Here is a 15,643-nt window from a genome sequence, read left to right on the forward strand (position 1 = left end):
TGGTGTACAAGTCCACTGCTCTCCTCTGCCCTTCACTTCTTCCTTAGGCTGAGGGCTCTGGGCTCCAGCTCCCACCTCTGGGTTCCTGCGATATCCTTCTAAAGTGACTGGACAAAATTTGCGTGTCAAGCAGATGAAAAGCATTACTGGTAAACAAATCTATAATGTAATTTATATATAAATCATTAGCAATTTTGATAAACATACTTCGGTTATTTCTTAAAAATACTAATGCTTGCAATTTCATTTTCATTTCCTTTTGAATGTATATATGCATGAATTTATTGATTTATTTAACCCCTAGTCCATTAAGTATGTGAGGTGACTTTATTTTTTTTCCCTCCAGTTTAGAGTATAACTAGTTGTTTATGCCCCTCCTGTACAATGTTATCATTTCCCCCTGTAAAGAGTAAAGTGAATTAAATGCCTAGAACAAGAGTCAACAGCCCTCAACGCCCATGGTAACGGCTTATGTAGGTCACAGCATTTGGCCCACATGTGGCAGCCACCATCCCTGACTCCCACTACCCCAACACCTGGCCTGCCGGTGCCACCACAACGGAAGTTGGCAGAGAGCCACTAGCAATTTTTGCTGTAAGAAAAAACAACTTAATCCAAGAAATGTTCAAGCTAGTAGTGCACTGGAATGCTATTTCCACACACAAGAATGAAGTGTTTTGAGTAACAACAGGCCTCTTATTTAGAACTACTTCCAATGCTTAAGGATTCAGAGTTCAAGCTGGCAAGCACGGTATGGTATGAAATCTCACCACCAGGTGTAGGGGCAGGTAACCCAGGATACTGCCTCTGAAGTAGGTGGATGTATTCTGTCATAGGGCCTTAAAACTAGCATCTGAGCATCTTGGTCATTTTTGTAAAGGATTTTTTGTGTGTAATCAAACTCCATTTATATACGTTATTTTGTCATAAAGCTGCAATGAACATTTATCAAAGTTTGGCAAATTCATCTTTTCTTCCTTTCCCTATATCCCAAGATTAAAGGTATAAAGCATTCTCTTGGTGAACAATTTTATAGAGATACTATTTTTTATAAAATGAAGGCTATATATAGGTGTAATCATTTTCTGAATTTCACTTGAAATGAAGAAATAAGAGAAATCTTGATGTAAAGGAATAGAAAGTGATTTTAAATGGATGAGAAACCCAGTATTATTTTAAATACATAAAATACTGAATTCAGCTATTTATGCTATGAGATGAAAAATTAGTTTGCATTTATCAAATCTGACTAATTTACCTTTTCAAGCTAAAGACAGAAAACAGTTTCTGAAAATTTAGAAGGTATATATGGTAGAAAGCTAACTGTCCTAATTCATTCTTCTCTATTAATTGAGGTTAACTAGTCACATGGCCACTCAGCTACAGACTACATTTCCTTCCTTCCTTTTATAGCTAGGTATGACCGTGTAACTTGCTTTCTCCAAAGGAATGCAAGCAAAAGTGATATGTGCATCTTCCTCCACACTAGCTCAGTAACCTCTCCTCCTACTTCTCCCACTCCTTGCTTTGGGTGAAGACTCACTCAAAATGGTGACTATGCTTTGACAATACCTAAGGAGGTAGAGGAACAATTAAACGAAACAGGACTCCTATCTCTGAATTACCATAAGGTGTGAGAGAAAATTTCAGTGTGATTAAGCTATTGTATTTTGGGATTTCTTTTATAGTAACCTAGCTTATATTATAAACAAAAATAAAACTCACCATCAAAGAGGTAACACAAAAAGAAGATTTAAGTATTTTAAGCAAGAACCAAGATAACCAGCTTGAGCTGTCCCATACCAAATTTTAAACTAAGTTATTTTAAATTTCACACTGAACTCTAGATGGCTTCCATCCACAGAACAGATTGAAAATACATGCACAATGATCAGAAGATACCCTTCACTTTTAACATTAGCTTTAATACTAGTAAAGGGAAATGATGATTTTTTTTTCCACAACTGACTAATTAGGGGGAGATCGGTCAGTTATTAAGGGTCCTTTCTTTCTAAGAAATCTCTTACATTCTGCAAAGACAAACATTACATTACTAGCTGAGTAAACAGTACACAGGTATTTGAAGGTAAATTCAAATATTAGCATGTATGTTTTTGTATCAGCAAAAACTGAAATATAGGGGGGGGGCCCCCAAACAAAAGTCACATGGTCACTCAGTTACAGACTACATTCTTTTCAATTTGGGTTAAGATGTGGGATTCTGAATTTCAGGCTTATAAGAAGATTCTGTCCTTTTTCTTATTTTTTTTCACTTTGTACATTTTCTCTGAATAATGCTGTTCATTTCTAAATACTGCTGACTCTCCAGGGGCCAAACCTGAGCTCCAGACCCATAAACCCACACGACTCATTCTACATGCTTCCCTCTTCAAGACCTTGCTCCATCAACTTTCTTCCTTCTTCCATCTCTTTAATTAGTCTATCTGCTCATCTTCTCCTCCTGGATTCTTCTCATCATTGTTTAAACATGGTAAGTCTCTGCCTCAAAGAAGCAAGCAAGCAAACAAATAAAAACCTCAGATCCCACACAGACTTCTATATCTAATTTTTTCTTTCATTGTTTATCTTAAAGGGTTATCTACACTGCCTGTTGTTTCTATGTTCTTACCTCCTGTTTATTCCTTAGTCATCCACTGATCCCTTCACTCCACAGAAATAATTTTTACCAAGATCACTAGTGACCAACCTGTTGCTTCACACACAAGAAGGGCAATGGGGTTGACACTGAAAGAAATAAGCTTTAGTTTTGGTTCAGCTGTGATGTGACTAGAACAACTTAATCTTTCTTCAACTGATTTTCTCAACCATAATATGAAGAAATTCATTTAAATCCTTTACAGATATGTAGAACTTAGTTGCCAAGGATATGAGACCAGGGTAGGCTGGCCCAGCTTCTGGGAGAAGCCAGGGTTAAGGTGCCTTGTCTGATCAGAAGGCTTTAGTATCCTAAATATAAAGATTTGGTAGTGGACATGTTTTCTAAGTCCCCTTTCAAATCTAAATTCATTAAAATGAAATTCAAATGGCATTTTGAGAATTATAATCTGTACATTTATAATTTCTGTCACATATTTTCTCACGTGGCTCTGAGAGTCTTTGAAGAAAGGAGCTATATGACACTGAGGGAGGGCTATGGTTCATTGCTGAGGTAGGAAGGCCTGAGGCCTAGCCCCCTCCCTCACAAGGACTGACTCCACTTCTATGGACTCCTTCCAAATGGAACTCCAGATGAACTACCAGGAGTGCAAACATGGGCCTAAAGGTCAGGCTCAAGGGTAAATGATCCAGGTTGCCTCTGGTAAATGGATAACATTTCCTGCTTAATTTCCATTCCATACTGCCTCACATCAAAACTTAAAAGAGTACTTGACCAGAAATGAGTAGGCTTACACATCTGATCAGCAATGAAATTTACTCAGCACCGAAGCCATAGATTTCATATAGACGGGCCTCTCTCTGTTTTGGTTTAATAAATCCAATTAAACACTTGTCTTTTATTCAAACCCAGACTACAATTATGAGTACAAGTGTGACAGCCTGAGTATGGTCAGATTTAAAAAGCAGAGTCTTATAGTCAAAGTGTAGCTCCAAAGATAATGAATGGGCCCCTACCAAGAAGGTGCCCATGTATAGCCCCTCCTCTGTAGCACATGCAAATCCAGCCACAGCATGCAAATATCAAACTTGGGCACAAAAACAACGACACATTTCAATCAACACTCACCCTCTAGATTCTCCAGAAAGGAGCTGGACATGAGAGCTCACTGTGGGTAGGCCATTTCTCTGCTGAACCTGATGGCTGGTGTTTCAAGTCAGACATAAACTGGTCTGTGTCAAAGAAGACAATATCACTACTGAATGGAACAAACCAGAATGTAACTTAATCTACTACATGCCCAGCTTGTTTTTTCCTATAATCAAGAGGAATTTAGTTGTCCTTTATCTGTCAATCACTGCATAAAATGGCTCCTCATGTTTTATTATATAATAAGAATACTGCAGTCCAGAGAGTTTCGATTAACAGCTGATTTATTTTCTCAATTTAAAAGGGCAATGATTTTTAAAAGTTACAATGATGGCTTTCAGTGATTTTAAGGGATAGATTTAGTTTTAAATAAACTGGCTTTTATTAGATTATATCTATTAGTAGTTTTCAAATACTTGTCTATGATTGTATCAGTTACCTGGGCATTTAATAAAAAAAAAGACTCCTGGGCTGTGTTACAGAGCACAGAATCAAGGAGGGCAGTATAGCTCAGTGGTAGAGCACATACTTGGCATGTACAAGGTCCTGGGTTCAATCCCCAATGCCTCTATTAAAAAAAATAAGAAATGAGCACAGAATCAAAATGTCTAAGGGTAGGAGCACAGAGCACCATATGCATAGGTAAATTTGGGGGTCATGGAGGAATATTTTTTAAACTAAAGTTGACATCCATTAACAGGTTATGAAATCATTTCAGTGAGTTTAAATCAGTATTTAAAAAAAAACGGGGGGTATAGCTCAGGGGTAGAGTGCATGCCTAGCATGCACAAGGTCCCGGGTTTAATCCCCAGTACCTCTGTTAAAAATAAATAAATAAATAAACCTAATTATCTCCCTCCCCCCACCACAAAAAATTTTTTTAAAAAAGAAAAATTTTAAAGAAATAGAACAAAATAGAAGACAGGCTGCATTTTCTTTAATAAAAGTTAAGAATTGGTTTGTGAGATGTTCACATTAGTTGTATATATATTTTTGTTTGTTATGTATTGGGTCATGCTATAAAACACTTCTTATTGTGGGCAGCTGTCAAAAATGTTTGAGAGTTATTGCATTAAAGAAGAAAACTGCTCACTATGAGCAGTTTCGTGAAAATGGCTGACATACTCAGTTAAAGAGTCTAAAATGCAGTGAGGCAAACCCCCCTCCTTTGGTCTATAAGGAATTATTTTTGGTCTTTGCTGTACAACTTCAAACAAAAGAACCTAACCTTTTAGGTTCTTAGAAGGACGCTTATTATATCTTGGAAGAGAATAATCTGTGTGTAGTCTCCATGAACTAATTAATATCCTCATTTTAGGCAGATAAAAGAGGGAAAACAAAGGAGGAGCAAACCCATGCAAAATGCAGCCTCACTAAAGGGGTTCAAAACAAAACACAAAAAAAACCAAATTCTTGGTGGTTCAGCAAAATTTTTCTACCTTAAGCTTTTTTATTACTAAATTTGAGATCGCTCACCTAGCTTCCAGGAGGGATTTAAGGATTACAGTATATGTGGAGTATTTTAAAAACTCTAGATATTGTCAAAAGTCTCCTTTCTGAAGTTGCCCAATCTTCACAACTGAATTCTTCAAAACAGACCCTAAGGTATAGAACATGTGATTCAGGTAAATCAGCACATAAATCAGAAGAAAGAAGCCCAGGAACAAAAGTAAGAGGACAACAGACACTGGGAGCTTTTGTGAGTTGGGTGAAGCAGTGGTAATTTCAGACTGTGCTTATGGAAAATTACAGTCCTCAAGATATTTTTCTAGTTCCTTGAAACGTGGTTCTAAAAAATACCTGATTTATTTCTTCCTATCACACAAACTCTGACCAGACACTTAAAGAATTAACATTTTCTATTTCATTCTAAGGCCAGCACTACCCTGATATCAAGGCCAAACAAAAACACTACAAGAAGAAAACTACAGAATACCCCTATGAATATAGATGTAAAAATCCTTAACAAAAATACTACCAAACTTAGTTCAGCAGCATAATAAAAGAATTACCTCATGACTAAGTGAGATTTATTCCCAATTATCCAAGAATAATTCAACATATGAAAATCAACAAATGCAATTAATATACTATACATTACTAGAATGAAGGGGAAAAAACCCATATGATCATCTCAATTAATGCAGAAGAAGCATTTGACAAATTTCAACGCTCTTTCAATATAAGAAGCACCCAATAAACTAGGAATAGAAGGAAACTTCCTCAATATGACAAAGGCTATAAATGAAAAATCCATACTCATTGGTTAGAGACTGAAAGCTTTTCCCCTAAGATCAAGAACATGACAAGGATGTTCACTTTTGCCACTTCTATTCAACATAGTACTGCAAGTTCTAGCCAGAGCGATTAGGCTAAAGAAATAAAAGGCATCCAAATTAGAAAGGAAAAGGTAAAATGATCTTTGTTTACAAATGATATGATCTTATACATAGAAAGCTCTAAGAACTGACATACAAAAATGTTAGCACTAATAAATTAAGTCAGAAATTATAGGATATAAAATCAATACACAAAATTTAGTTGTATTCTAGATGCTTTCAATGAACAATCCAAAAAGGAAATTTATATATCAATTCCATTTACAATAGCATCAGAAAGAATTAAAAATTTAGGAATTAATCGAGGAGGTGTAAGATTTGTATACTGAAAATTACACATTGTTGAAGGAAACTTAAGATATAAATAAATGGAAAACATCCTATGTTCATGGTTTGGAAGACTTAATATTGTTAAGATGATAATACTACCCAAAGCAATATACGGATTCAATGCACTCTCTATCAAAATCCCAACAGTGTTTTTGTACAAACAAAAACCCATCTTGAAATTCACATTGAATCTCAAAGGACCCTGAAGGGCCAGAACCATCTTAAATAAGAACAAAGATGGGGGACTCACACTTCTTGATTTCAAAACTTACTACAAAGCTACAATAATCAAAACCGGGTGATGTTGACATAAGGACAGACATACAGACCAAAGGAATAAAATAGAGAGCCCAGAAGCAAACCCTCACAATATATGGTCAATTCATTTTCACTTTCAAACAAGGCTACTGTGTGGACATCCACATGCAAAAGAATGTTAGTTGGAGTTCTCCCTCACATCATATACAAAGTTAACTCAAGATGGATCAAAGACTTAAACATAAGAGCTAAAATTATAAAATTCTTAGATGAATAAAACACAGGGCAAATCTTCATGACCTTAGATTGGGCAATAATTTCTTAAGTATGATACTAAAAGCATATACAACAAAAGAAAAAATAGATAAGTTGGATTTCATCAAAGTTAAAAACATCAAAGGAAACTACTGAGAAAGTGAAAAGACAACCCACAGAATGGGAGAAAATATTTGCAAATAATGTATCTGATAAGGGTTTTACTATCAGAAATATAAAAAGAACTCCTACAACTCAACACAAAAACCAAAGTCAACCCCCAAAAAATCGGCAAAAGATTTGAGACATTTATACAGAGAAGATAAACAAATGATCAATAAACCCATGAAAAGATGTCCAATATTATTAGTCATTAGAGAAATGTAAACCAAAACCATAATGATACCACTTCACACCCATTTGAGGTGGCTTTTTTAAAAAAATTTTTAAAAGGGTACAGTCATTTTTAAAAAATAATTTTAAAAAATGTTAATGGAGGTACTGGGGATTGAACCCAGGACCTTGTGCATGCTAAGCATGTACTCTACCACTGAGCTATTCCCACCCCTGAGGATGGTTTTTTTTTTGTTTTTTTTTTTTTTTAATGAAAAATAGGTGTTGGCAAAGATGTGGAGAAACTGGAACCCTCATGCACTGTAAATGTAAAATGGTGCAGCCACTGTGGGAAAAACACCAGTTTGGCAGTTCCTCAAAAAGTTGAACAAAGAATTTCCGTATGATCCAGCAATTCCACTCCTAGAATATCCAACAGAATTGAAAACAGAGACTGAAACAGATATCCATACTCCAATAGTCATAGCATCATTATTCATAATAGCCAAAAGGTGGGGAAAAAAAATGCCTTTCAACAGATGAATGGATAGACAAAATACAATGGAATTATTATTCAGCCATAAATAGAAATGAAATTCTGATACATGCTTATAACATGGCTGAACCTTGGAAACATTATGCTAAGTTTATAAGCCAGACAGAAAGGACAAATGTTGTATGATTCCATTTATATGAGATATCTTGAGTAGGGAAAGTCACAGAAATAGAAAGCAGAACAGAGGTACCATAGGCTGGGTTAAGGGGAGAGAATGGACAGTTATTGCTTAATGGGTACAGAGTTGTTGTTTGGGGTGATGAAAAAGTTATCAAAATAGACTGTAGTGATGGCCACACAATACTGTGAATGTACTTAATGTCACTGAACTGTACATTTAAAACAGTTAACATTTTATGTTATGTATATTTTACTAAATTTAAAAAATTTCAAAAATGAACTTTGGGTTTTCTTGTGGGAGAACACTGTATGAAATGACTGAACTAGGTGTTCACAGCTCTAACCATTAACTCAAAGCAACAGCTGGAGGGCTTTTGTAAATCCCTCTTAAAATTTATAAATCTTGGCTATAGAATTTATTCCTTTTATATCAAAGTTTAAAAAAATTAGTTAAATATTTTTAAATCCTGAAATATATCTGTGGGGAGATAAGCGAAATTTCTCTACTTGTCCAAACTGCCTCCCCATTTGACCAAGATGCTTACTTTAGCCACCTTATCAATATATAGATGTTTCTGGTTTATACAAACAACTGAATGATCTGGTGGGTGGGTAAATGAAAATAAAGGCTTTAGAATCCTAATGTCATCACTTATTGGACTGGTGACCTAAGAAGTTGTTTAACTCTTGTGAATCTGCCTACTTATTTACTCAAAGAGGATAGTGTCCCCTGAAATGTATGTGTAGGCACTCTGTAACACTTTATAGAAATGCAATCATTATTACCTAAATTGATAAAGGCAGGACAATTAATTGATCACTTAAAGACCTCATCAAGTGGCTTTAAATACCACATGCATGCCAACAACTCTCAAATTTCTATCTTCAGTCTATAACTCACTTCAGAACTCTAGACTTGTTCATCCAACAGATTACTTTATATCCCTACTTGAATGTTCAATAGATACTACATCCAAAACTGAACACCAGATCTTTCTCCAAGACCTGCTTCATCCACAGCCTTCTCCACCTTTGCTGACAGCAACTCCTTCTAGTCGCCTAATGTCATTTTTTAAAAAATTATCTTTAATGGAGGTACTGGGGATTGAAGCCAGGACCTCATGCATGCTAGGCATGCACTTTACCACTGAGCTATAACCTCCCCTCTGCTTGGTGTCATCTTTAATTTCTTTCACATCTTCCATGGAATCTGTTAGGAAATGCTATTGGCTCTACCTTTAAAATACATTCAAAATCAGACCATTTCTTAGCCCGTTCATTGTTACCACCAAACCATCACTTCTGGCATAGATTACTGTAACAGTATCTTAACGGGTCTCCCTCTTTCTATCCTTGCCTCCCTACCCAGCAGCCAGAGTAACCAAATCAGATTATGACTCATCTGTTTAAAACCTTACAACGATGGCCTACAAGACCCTATATATGAGTCCTTAAAGTGTGATCAGGGACACATGGGGTCCCCTAAGAACTATTAAGGGAGCCTTCAAGGTCAAAACTACCTTTATAATAATACTAAGAGTTTTTTGCCTTTTTCATTATCATCCTCTCCTGAGTTTACAGTGGAGTTTTCCAATGGAAAATATCATGTGTATGTGACTTTATTGCTGTGATGGGTAATGGAAAAGCTCTCAGTTTTAACTTCTAATACAGTAAATACTGATACATAGAAGCCACCTAAATAAAAGTTCTTGGGGATCCTCAATAATTTTTAAGATTATAAAGGAGTCCTGAGACCACAAAGTTTGAGAACTGTTGCCCTACATGTTCTGGCTCTCCATCACCTCCTTGACTACATCTACTACTACTACCTTCCCTCTAGATCCATCTTGTTCCAGCTACACTGGCCTCTTTGATCTTCTTCAATAAACCAGACGTGCTATCACCTTAGGTCTTTCTTCTGCCTGTCCCTTTTGCCTAGATTACTCTTCTCACAGTTAGTCACACTGGTAATTTTCTCATCTTCAAGTTTTTGTTCAAATGTTACCTCACTAAAGACATTTATTTACTCTATCTAAAATTGCAATTTGCTCCCAACTTTACCCTTCACAGCACTCCAAATACCCTTCACCTTACTCTTTTTCTTTCTTTATAACACTTATTACCTCTCAATATATTGTACAATTTACTTATTGTGTCTATTTTGTATTGCCTCTCTCCACTAGAATGCCAGCTGTGATGGCAAAGATCTGTTTTATTCACTAGGGCCTACAATAGTGCTTAGCATATATCAGGCACTTGATAAATGCTGTTTGAATGAATAAATTAATACAGATTAATTCAAACTGCAGGCAAACAATACAGAAGTTAATGTGATCAATGTAAATTAATCATTTATAAACTATATTTACAACAATTAATGTTGAAAAATAAATCAATGTTACATTGTAAAAAGCACTAAAAACATTATAAAGAAGATGACAACAAGGTTATGTGTTGTTTCACCCACACTACTGGATTTCTGATGCAAAGTAAAAGATTTAAAATTAAGATTTCCAATTATGAGAAGGCCCAGAGATACATCCACATATAGAAAGAAATTAAGTATAAGTTGGTATTTTAAATCAAAGGAGAAAGATACGGTTTTTTAATAAACAATGTTTGGACAACTGGGTAGCCGTTTGAAAAATTAAAATTGGATCCATTCCTCATACATTCCACCAAAGTAAATTCCTGATGGATCAAAGATTTACAAAATTGGAAACCATAAGCAAAACAAAATGACAACCTATGGAATGGGAGAAAATTCTTGCAAATGATGAAACCGACAAAGGCTTGATCTCCAGAATATATAAGCAGCTCATATGACTTAATAAGAGAAAAACAAACAACCCAATCCAAAAATGGGCAGAAGACCTAAACAAGCAATTCTCCAAGGAAGAAATATAAATGATCAATAGGCACATGAAAAAATGCTCAATATCACTAATTATCAGAGAAATGCAAATCAAAACTACAGTGAGGTATCACCTTACACCAGTCAGAATGGCCATCATTCAAAACTCCACAAATGACAAATATGGAGAGGCTGTAGAGAAAAGGGAACCCTCCTACTCTGCTGGTAGGAATGCAGTTTGGTGCAGCCACTGTGGAGAACAGTATGGAGATTCCTCAAAAGACTAGGAATAGACTTACCATATGACCCAGTAATCCCACTCCTGGGTATATCCAGAAGGAACCCTACTTCAAAAAGACACCATAGCAGCACTACTTACAATAGCCAAGACATGGAAACAGCCTAAATGTCCATCAACAGATGACTGGATAAAGAAGATGTGGTATATTTATACAATGGAATACTATTCAGCCATAAAAACTGACAGCATAATGCCATTTGCAGCAACATGGATGTCCCTGGAGAATGTCATTCTAAGTGAAGTAAGTCAGAAAGAGAAAGAAAAATACCATATGAGATCGCTCATATGTGGAATCTAAAAAAAGAAAAGAAAAGAAAAGAAAAGAAAAGAAAAGAAAAGAAAAGAAAAGAAAAGAAAAGAAAAGAGAAAGAAAGAAAGAAAGAAAGAAAGAAAGAAAGAAAGAAAGAAAGAAAGAAAGAAAGAAAGAAAGAAAGAAAGAACAGAAACAGACTCATAGACATAGAATACAAACTTGTGGTTGCCAAGGGGGCAGGGGGTGGGAAGGGACAGACTAGGATTTCAAAATGTAGAACAGATAAACAAGATTATACTGTACAGCACAGGGAAATACATACAATATCTTGTGGTAGCTCACAGCGGAAAAAAAATGTGACAATGAATATATGTATGTTCATGTATAACTGAAAAATTGTGCTCTACACTGGAATTTGACACAACATTGTAAAATGACTGTAACTCAATAAAAAAAAGTTTAATAAAAAAAGACGCAAAAAAGAAAAGCAAAAAAAAAAAGTAAAGGAGATCAAATGTTAAAAAAAAAAGATTTACAGAATCGTAAAAGTAACAGATGCCATGGGAGATAAAAGATTCATAAGTTACATAATATAAAGGTAAAAAAAATTCTTCATGGCAAAAATCACATATTGGGGGAAAATCTGTAACTTATAGCTCAATGAGCTAATAAACTTATCAATAAAAGATTTTATATTTTATAAATAATAAGAAAAGGATCATAATCTAATAGAAAAACAAGCAACTATCAGCAGAGGTCATGGATTTGTGACAAAGATTTTCTCTTAAGCAAATGAAAAGGTACACAACCTTACTCCTAAGTGAAATACAAATTAAAATTATACTGAGAAGCTATTTTCCACCCATCCCACTGGCAAATAATAAGATACAAGGTAACAGAATGTGCTGATGAAGGAATGAGAGAAACAGGTACTCTCTTACAATGCCAGTGGCAATGTAGATTGATACAACCTTTATGGAGGACAATTTGGCAATCTTTCTCAAAATACTGGTCAAGCAATCTTACTTCTAGGAATTTATCATATATACACACACATATACAGATGTCTATAAAATGGTGGGAAATGACATTTGTAAAATGTTATTCATGGTATGTGTTGAACAGATAAAGGTACAGCTATATAATGGAAAAACTGATACAATTTTATGAAATATTCTATTAAAAGATCTTCCAAGGAAGTTCTTTTATGTTAAGCATAGAAAATTTTCCAAGATTTAATACATGGAAATAGCAAAATGCTTAAAGTATACATAATATGCCAGTAAAAATATGGAAAAAATATATGCAATTGCTTATAGATGCATAAAATAGCTCTCAACTAACAGTCAAGAAACCGCTAAATCCAGCTGCTCATTGAGAGAACAACTGGGTACCTAAGAGAAATTTTTCACTATGTACTTTCTTGTACCTTTAATATTTTTAACATATGAGTGTATGACATTTTTCAAAACTAAGGATTATCTTAAGAAACCCAGATAAAGTAAAATTTAAAAAAACTTGTTCTACACAAAATCATCTACAGATACTTCCCCCCCCCTTTTTTTTTGTAGGGGGGGAGAATTAGGTTTATTTACTTATTTATTTATTAATGGGGGTACTAGGGATTAAACCCAGGACCTCATGCATGCTAAATAAGCATGTACTCTACCACTGAGCTATATAACCTGCTCCTCCAACGGATGCTTTTAAACAAACAAAATAATTATAGGGGACTTAATATGTTCCACATTCTTACAGATGTAAGGCTAGAATGCTAGAAACCATCACTCTCAACCCTACCCTATCTTCTACAACTTAAGAGTTTCAGGGGAGGGTATAGTTCAGTGGTAGAGGGCCAGCTTAACATTCATGAGGTCCTGCGTTTGATCCCCGGTACTTCTATTAAATAAATAAACAAAGAAAAATAAACCTAATTGCCTCCCTCTCCCCGAAAAAAAATTTTTTAAAAAAGTTTCATACTTTTCCCTCCTGTGCAGATAGACAAGCTAATGAATAGTAGGCTTTAGAACTGTACAAAAGAAAGAGAAAGGAAGGAAGGAAGGAAGGAAGGAAGGAAGGAAGGAAGGAAGGAAGGAAGGAAGGAAGGAAGGAAGGAAGGAAGGAGAAAGAAAAAGGAAAAAAAAAATCAGGTATCTTCAAACCGAAAAGAGCTACTTGGTATATTTATCTAAGTTCCATCAAAAGCCAAGATGCCTGACAAGAGGTAATCTTGTAATCAAAGCCAGAGAACTGCCACCAAACCACAAAAGCTGAACTGGTGAGCCTAATTTAAAATATTTTTGTTCCTGTGAATGATTCATTTCCAAAGGAACTCAAAAACAGGATATGAATTTTAAAATAGAATACACCTTTAGACACTGGCTTTGTATCTTACACATGGCAGACATCAGAAAATTACTATGTTTACTGTGTTTATAGACGTTAGATTATATAAAGTAATCAATTATAGCTATTTCAGAAACCACTAAACACATGCACGGTGATCTAAAGTTCAGACAGACCTGAATTCAAATGCCAGTGCCACATCATATGATATTTGTCTTTCTCTGTCTGACTTACTTCACTTATTATCATAATCTCTAGGTCCATCCATGTTAGAAAAGAAAGATACAACTTTTATTTACAAATCAGAAATAGACCTGTGGACACAGAAAACAAGCTATGGTTACCAGAGGGGAAGGTAGGGGTGGAGAGAGTAACAGATTAGGAGTTGGGATTAGCCGACACACACTACTATCTGTAAAATAGATAAACAACAAGGACCTTCTGTATAGCACAGGGAACTATATTCAGTTTCTCGTAATGAGCTGTAATGGAAAAGAATCTGAAAAAAATATATATGTATACGTACAACTGAATCGCTCTGCTATATACATGAAACTAACATTGTAAATCAAATACACTTCAATAAAAAATAAGAAAAAAAAATGTCAGTCCCAGTGTTTCTCACCATATAACACTGGTTAAGTGAAGCTCTCTGAGTCATATCTCTAAAAATAAGGCTAATAATTCACTTTTCATAGATTGTTGGGAAGAACTAATGAGCTACTAGCAAAGTGTCTACCACAGTGCTCCAAAAAAAGTTATATTATCAAGAAACAGTAACCATAATTCACTAATTATTTTAAAATATACTTTCTTTAGTGAACTTATTTTGAAGACTTAACGATATGCTGTGATATGCTGGCTATTTAGTGGTAACCTCTCTTGGATTTTTCACAGTTTATGTATAGATTTTAGTATCAAGCTGATTCAAAGAAACATTTTTGCTCAAATGGGGTACAATTAATGTGTCCATATGAGAAACACAGACACACTTGATATAAGAAATAAAAGATCTTCTCAAATGCTTACCCCTGCTTCACTGGGTCTGAAAATTAAATTTTCTTATTATACATCAAAAAGTGGTTTTATCTCAGGCCCCTAATCCCTGTCATGATCTGTTCTGCATGAGGCATGATTCAAAACCTACATGGGTATTATCTGTGGGAACTTTCTGCCTCTGGAATTATTCATCATAAATACGTTTGAGGCTGGATGGTACATGTACGTCTCCTGAAAGAAGATTCATAACTTATTGAGAGTCCCAGTTAAAAGAGAAAGGTCAGTTTTATCTACCTCCCTCCCTTACTGTGTCCCTCAGGGATTCAACACCTCATTTGTGACCCACTCTCATCATTGGCTATGCCTGGCTTTCTTTTGTTTTATTTATTTAAATACAATAAACACCAGTAAAACGAGTATCCAAAAGGTGGAATAGAACACTGATAGTAATATTTACCTCTGCTCTTCCATACCAGCCTCCTGATTCCCCCATCCAAGTTAACCAACTGAAATGTGTGTTTATCAGTCCTTTGCTACTTGAAAGCAAGCTCTTCTGCTTGTCACCTATATACAAAACTGCTGAGGTCACATCTAGAGTCCCTGTTTACAGTCAAATTAGCAATTGCCCTACATTGAGGATCAGCATGTTACTGCACAGAGCCTGCAAGTGGCAGTGTCAGTTTTCACCACAGCAGCAGGTCAGGCTATATTTAACATGTATCCTCTCCTCCGCCGAAGAGCTGCAGCTGCGGCTCTGTTAGTTTGTGAACAAAGGAGGACAAGAGGGAAATGAGGGACTCCAATGGAAAGTTGTAACTGGATTCAGCTCAATCACAAATTAAATGGGCCTCTATTTAAAAGTCTAAGACAGAGTAGTTTAAGAATACTATAATTTTAATTAAAACGCTTAAAACACAGTGGTGACAATTTCAA

General features: G+C 35.3%; 1 protein-coding gene across 3 annotated transcripts in view; it reads right to left on the reverse strand.

The window, feature by feature from the left end:
• Nucleotides 1–15,643, reverse strand: part of NFATC3 (nuclear factor of activated T cells 3) — a 113,018-nt gene that overhangs the window by 12,976 nt on the left and 84,399 nt on the right. The window contains exon 10 of one of the 3 annotated variants that reach the window (XM_031458217.2): nt 3,746–3,849. The exons of the other annotated variants lie outside the window; for them this stretch is intronic. Coding sequence (XP_031314077.1) covers nt 3,749–3,849 — 101 coding nt within the window. The 3' untranslated portion in view covers nt 3,746–3,748. The remainder of the gene's footprint in view (nt 1–3,745; nt 3,850–15,643) is intronic. 3 annotated transcript variants of the gene reach the window in all.

The sequence above is a fragment of the Camelus dromedarius genome, chromosome 9 (assembly GCF_036321535.1).
Source record: "Camelus dromedarius isolate mCamDro1 chromosome 9, mCamDro1.pat, whole genome shotgun sequence".
NCBI classification, from domain to species: domain Eukaryota; kingdom Metazoa; phylum Chordata; class Mammalia; order Artiodactyla; family Camelidae; genus Camelus; species Camelus dromedarius.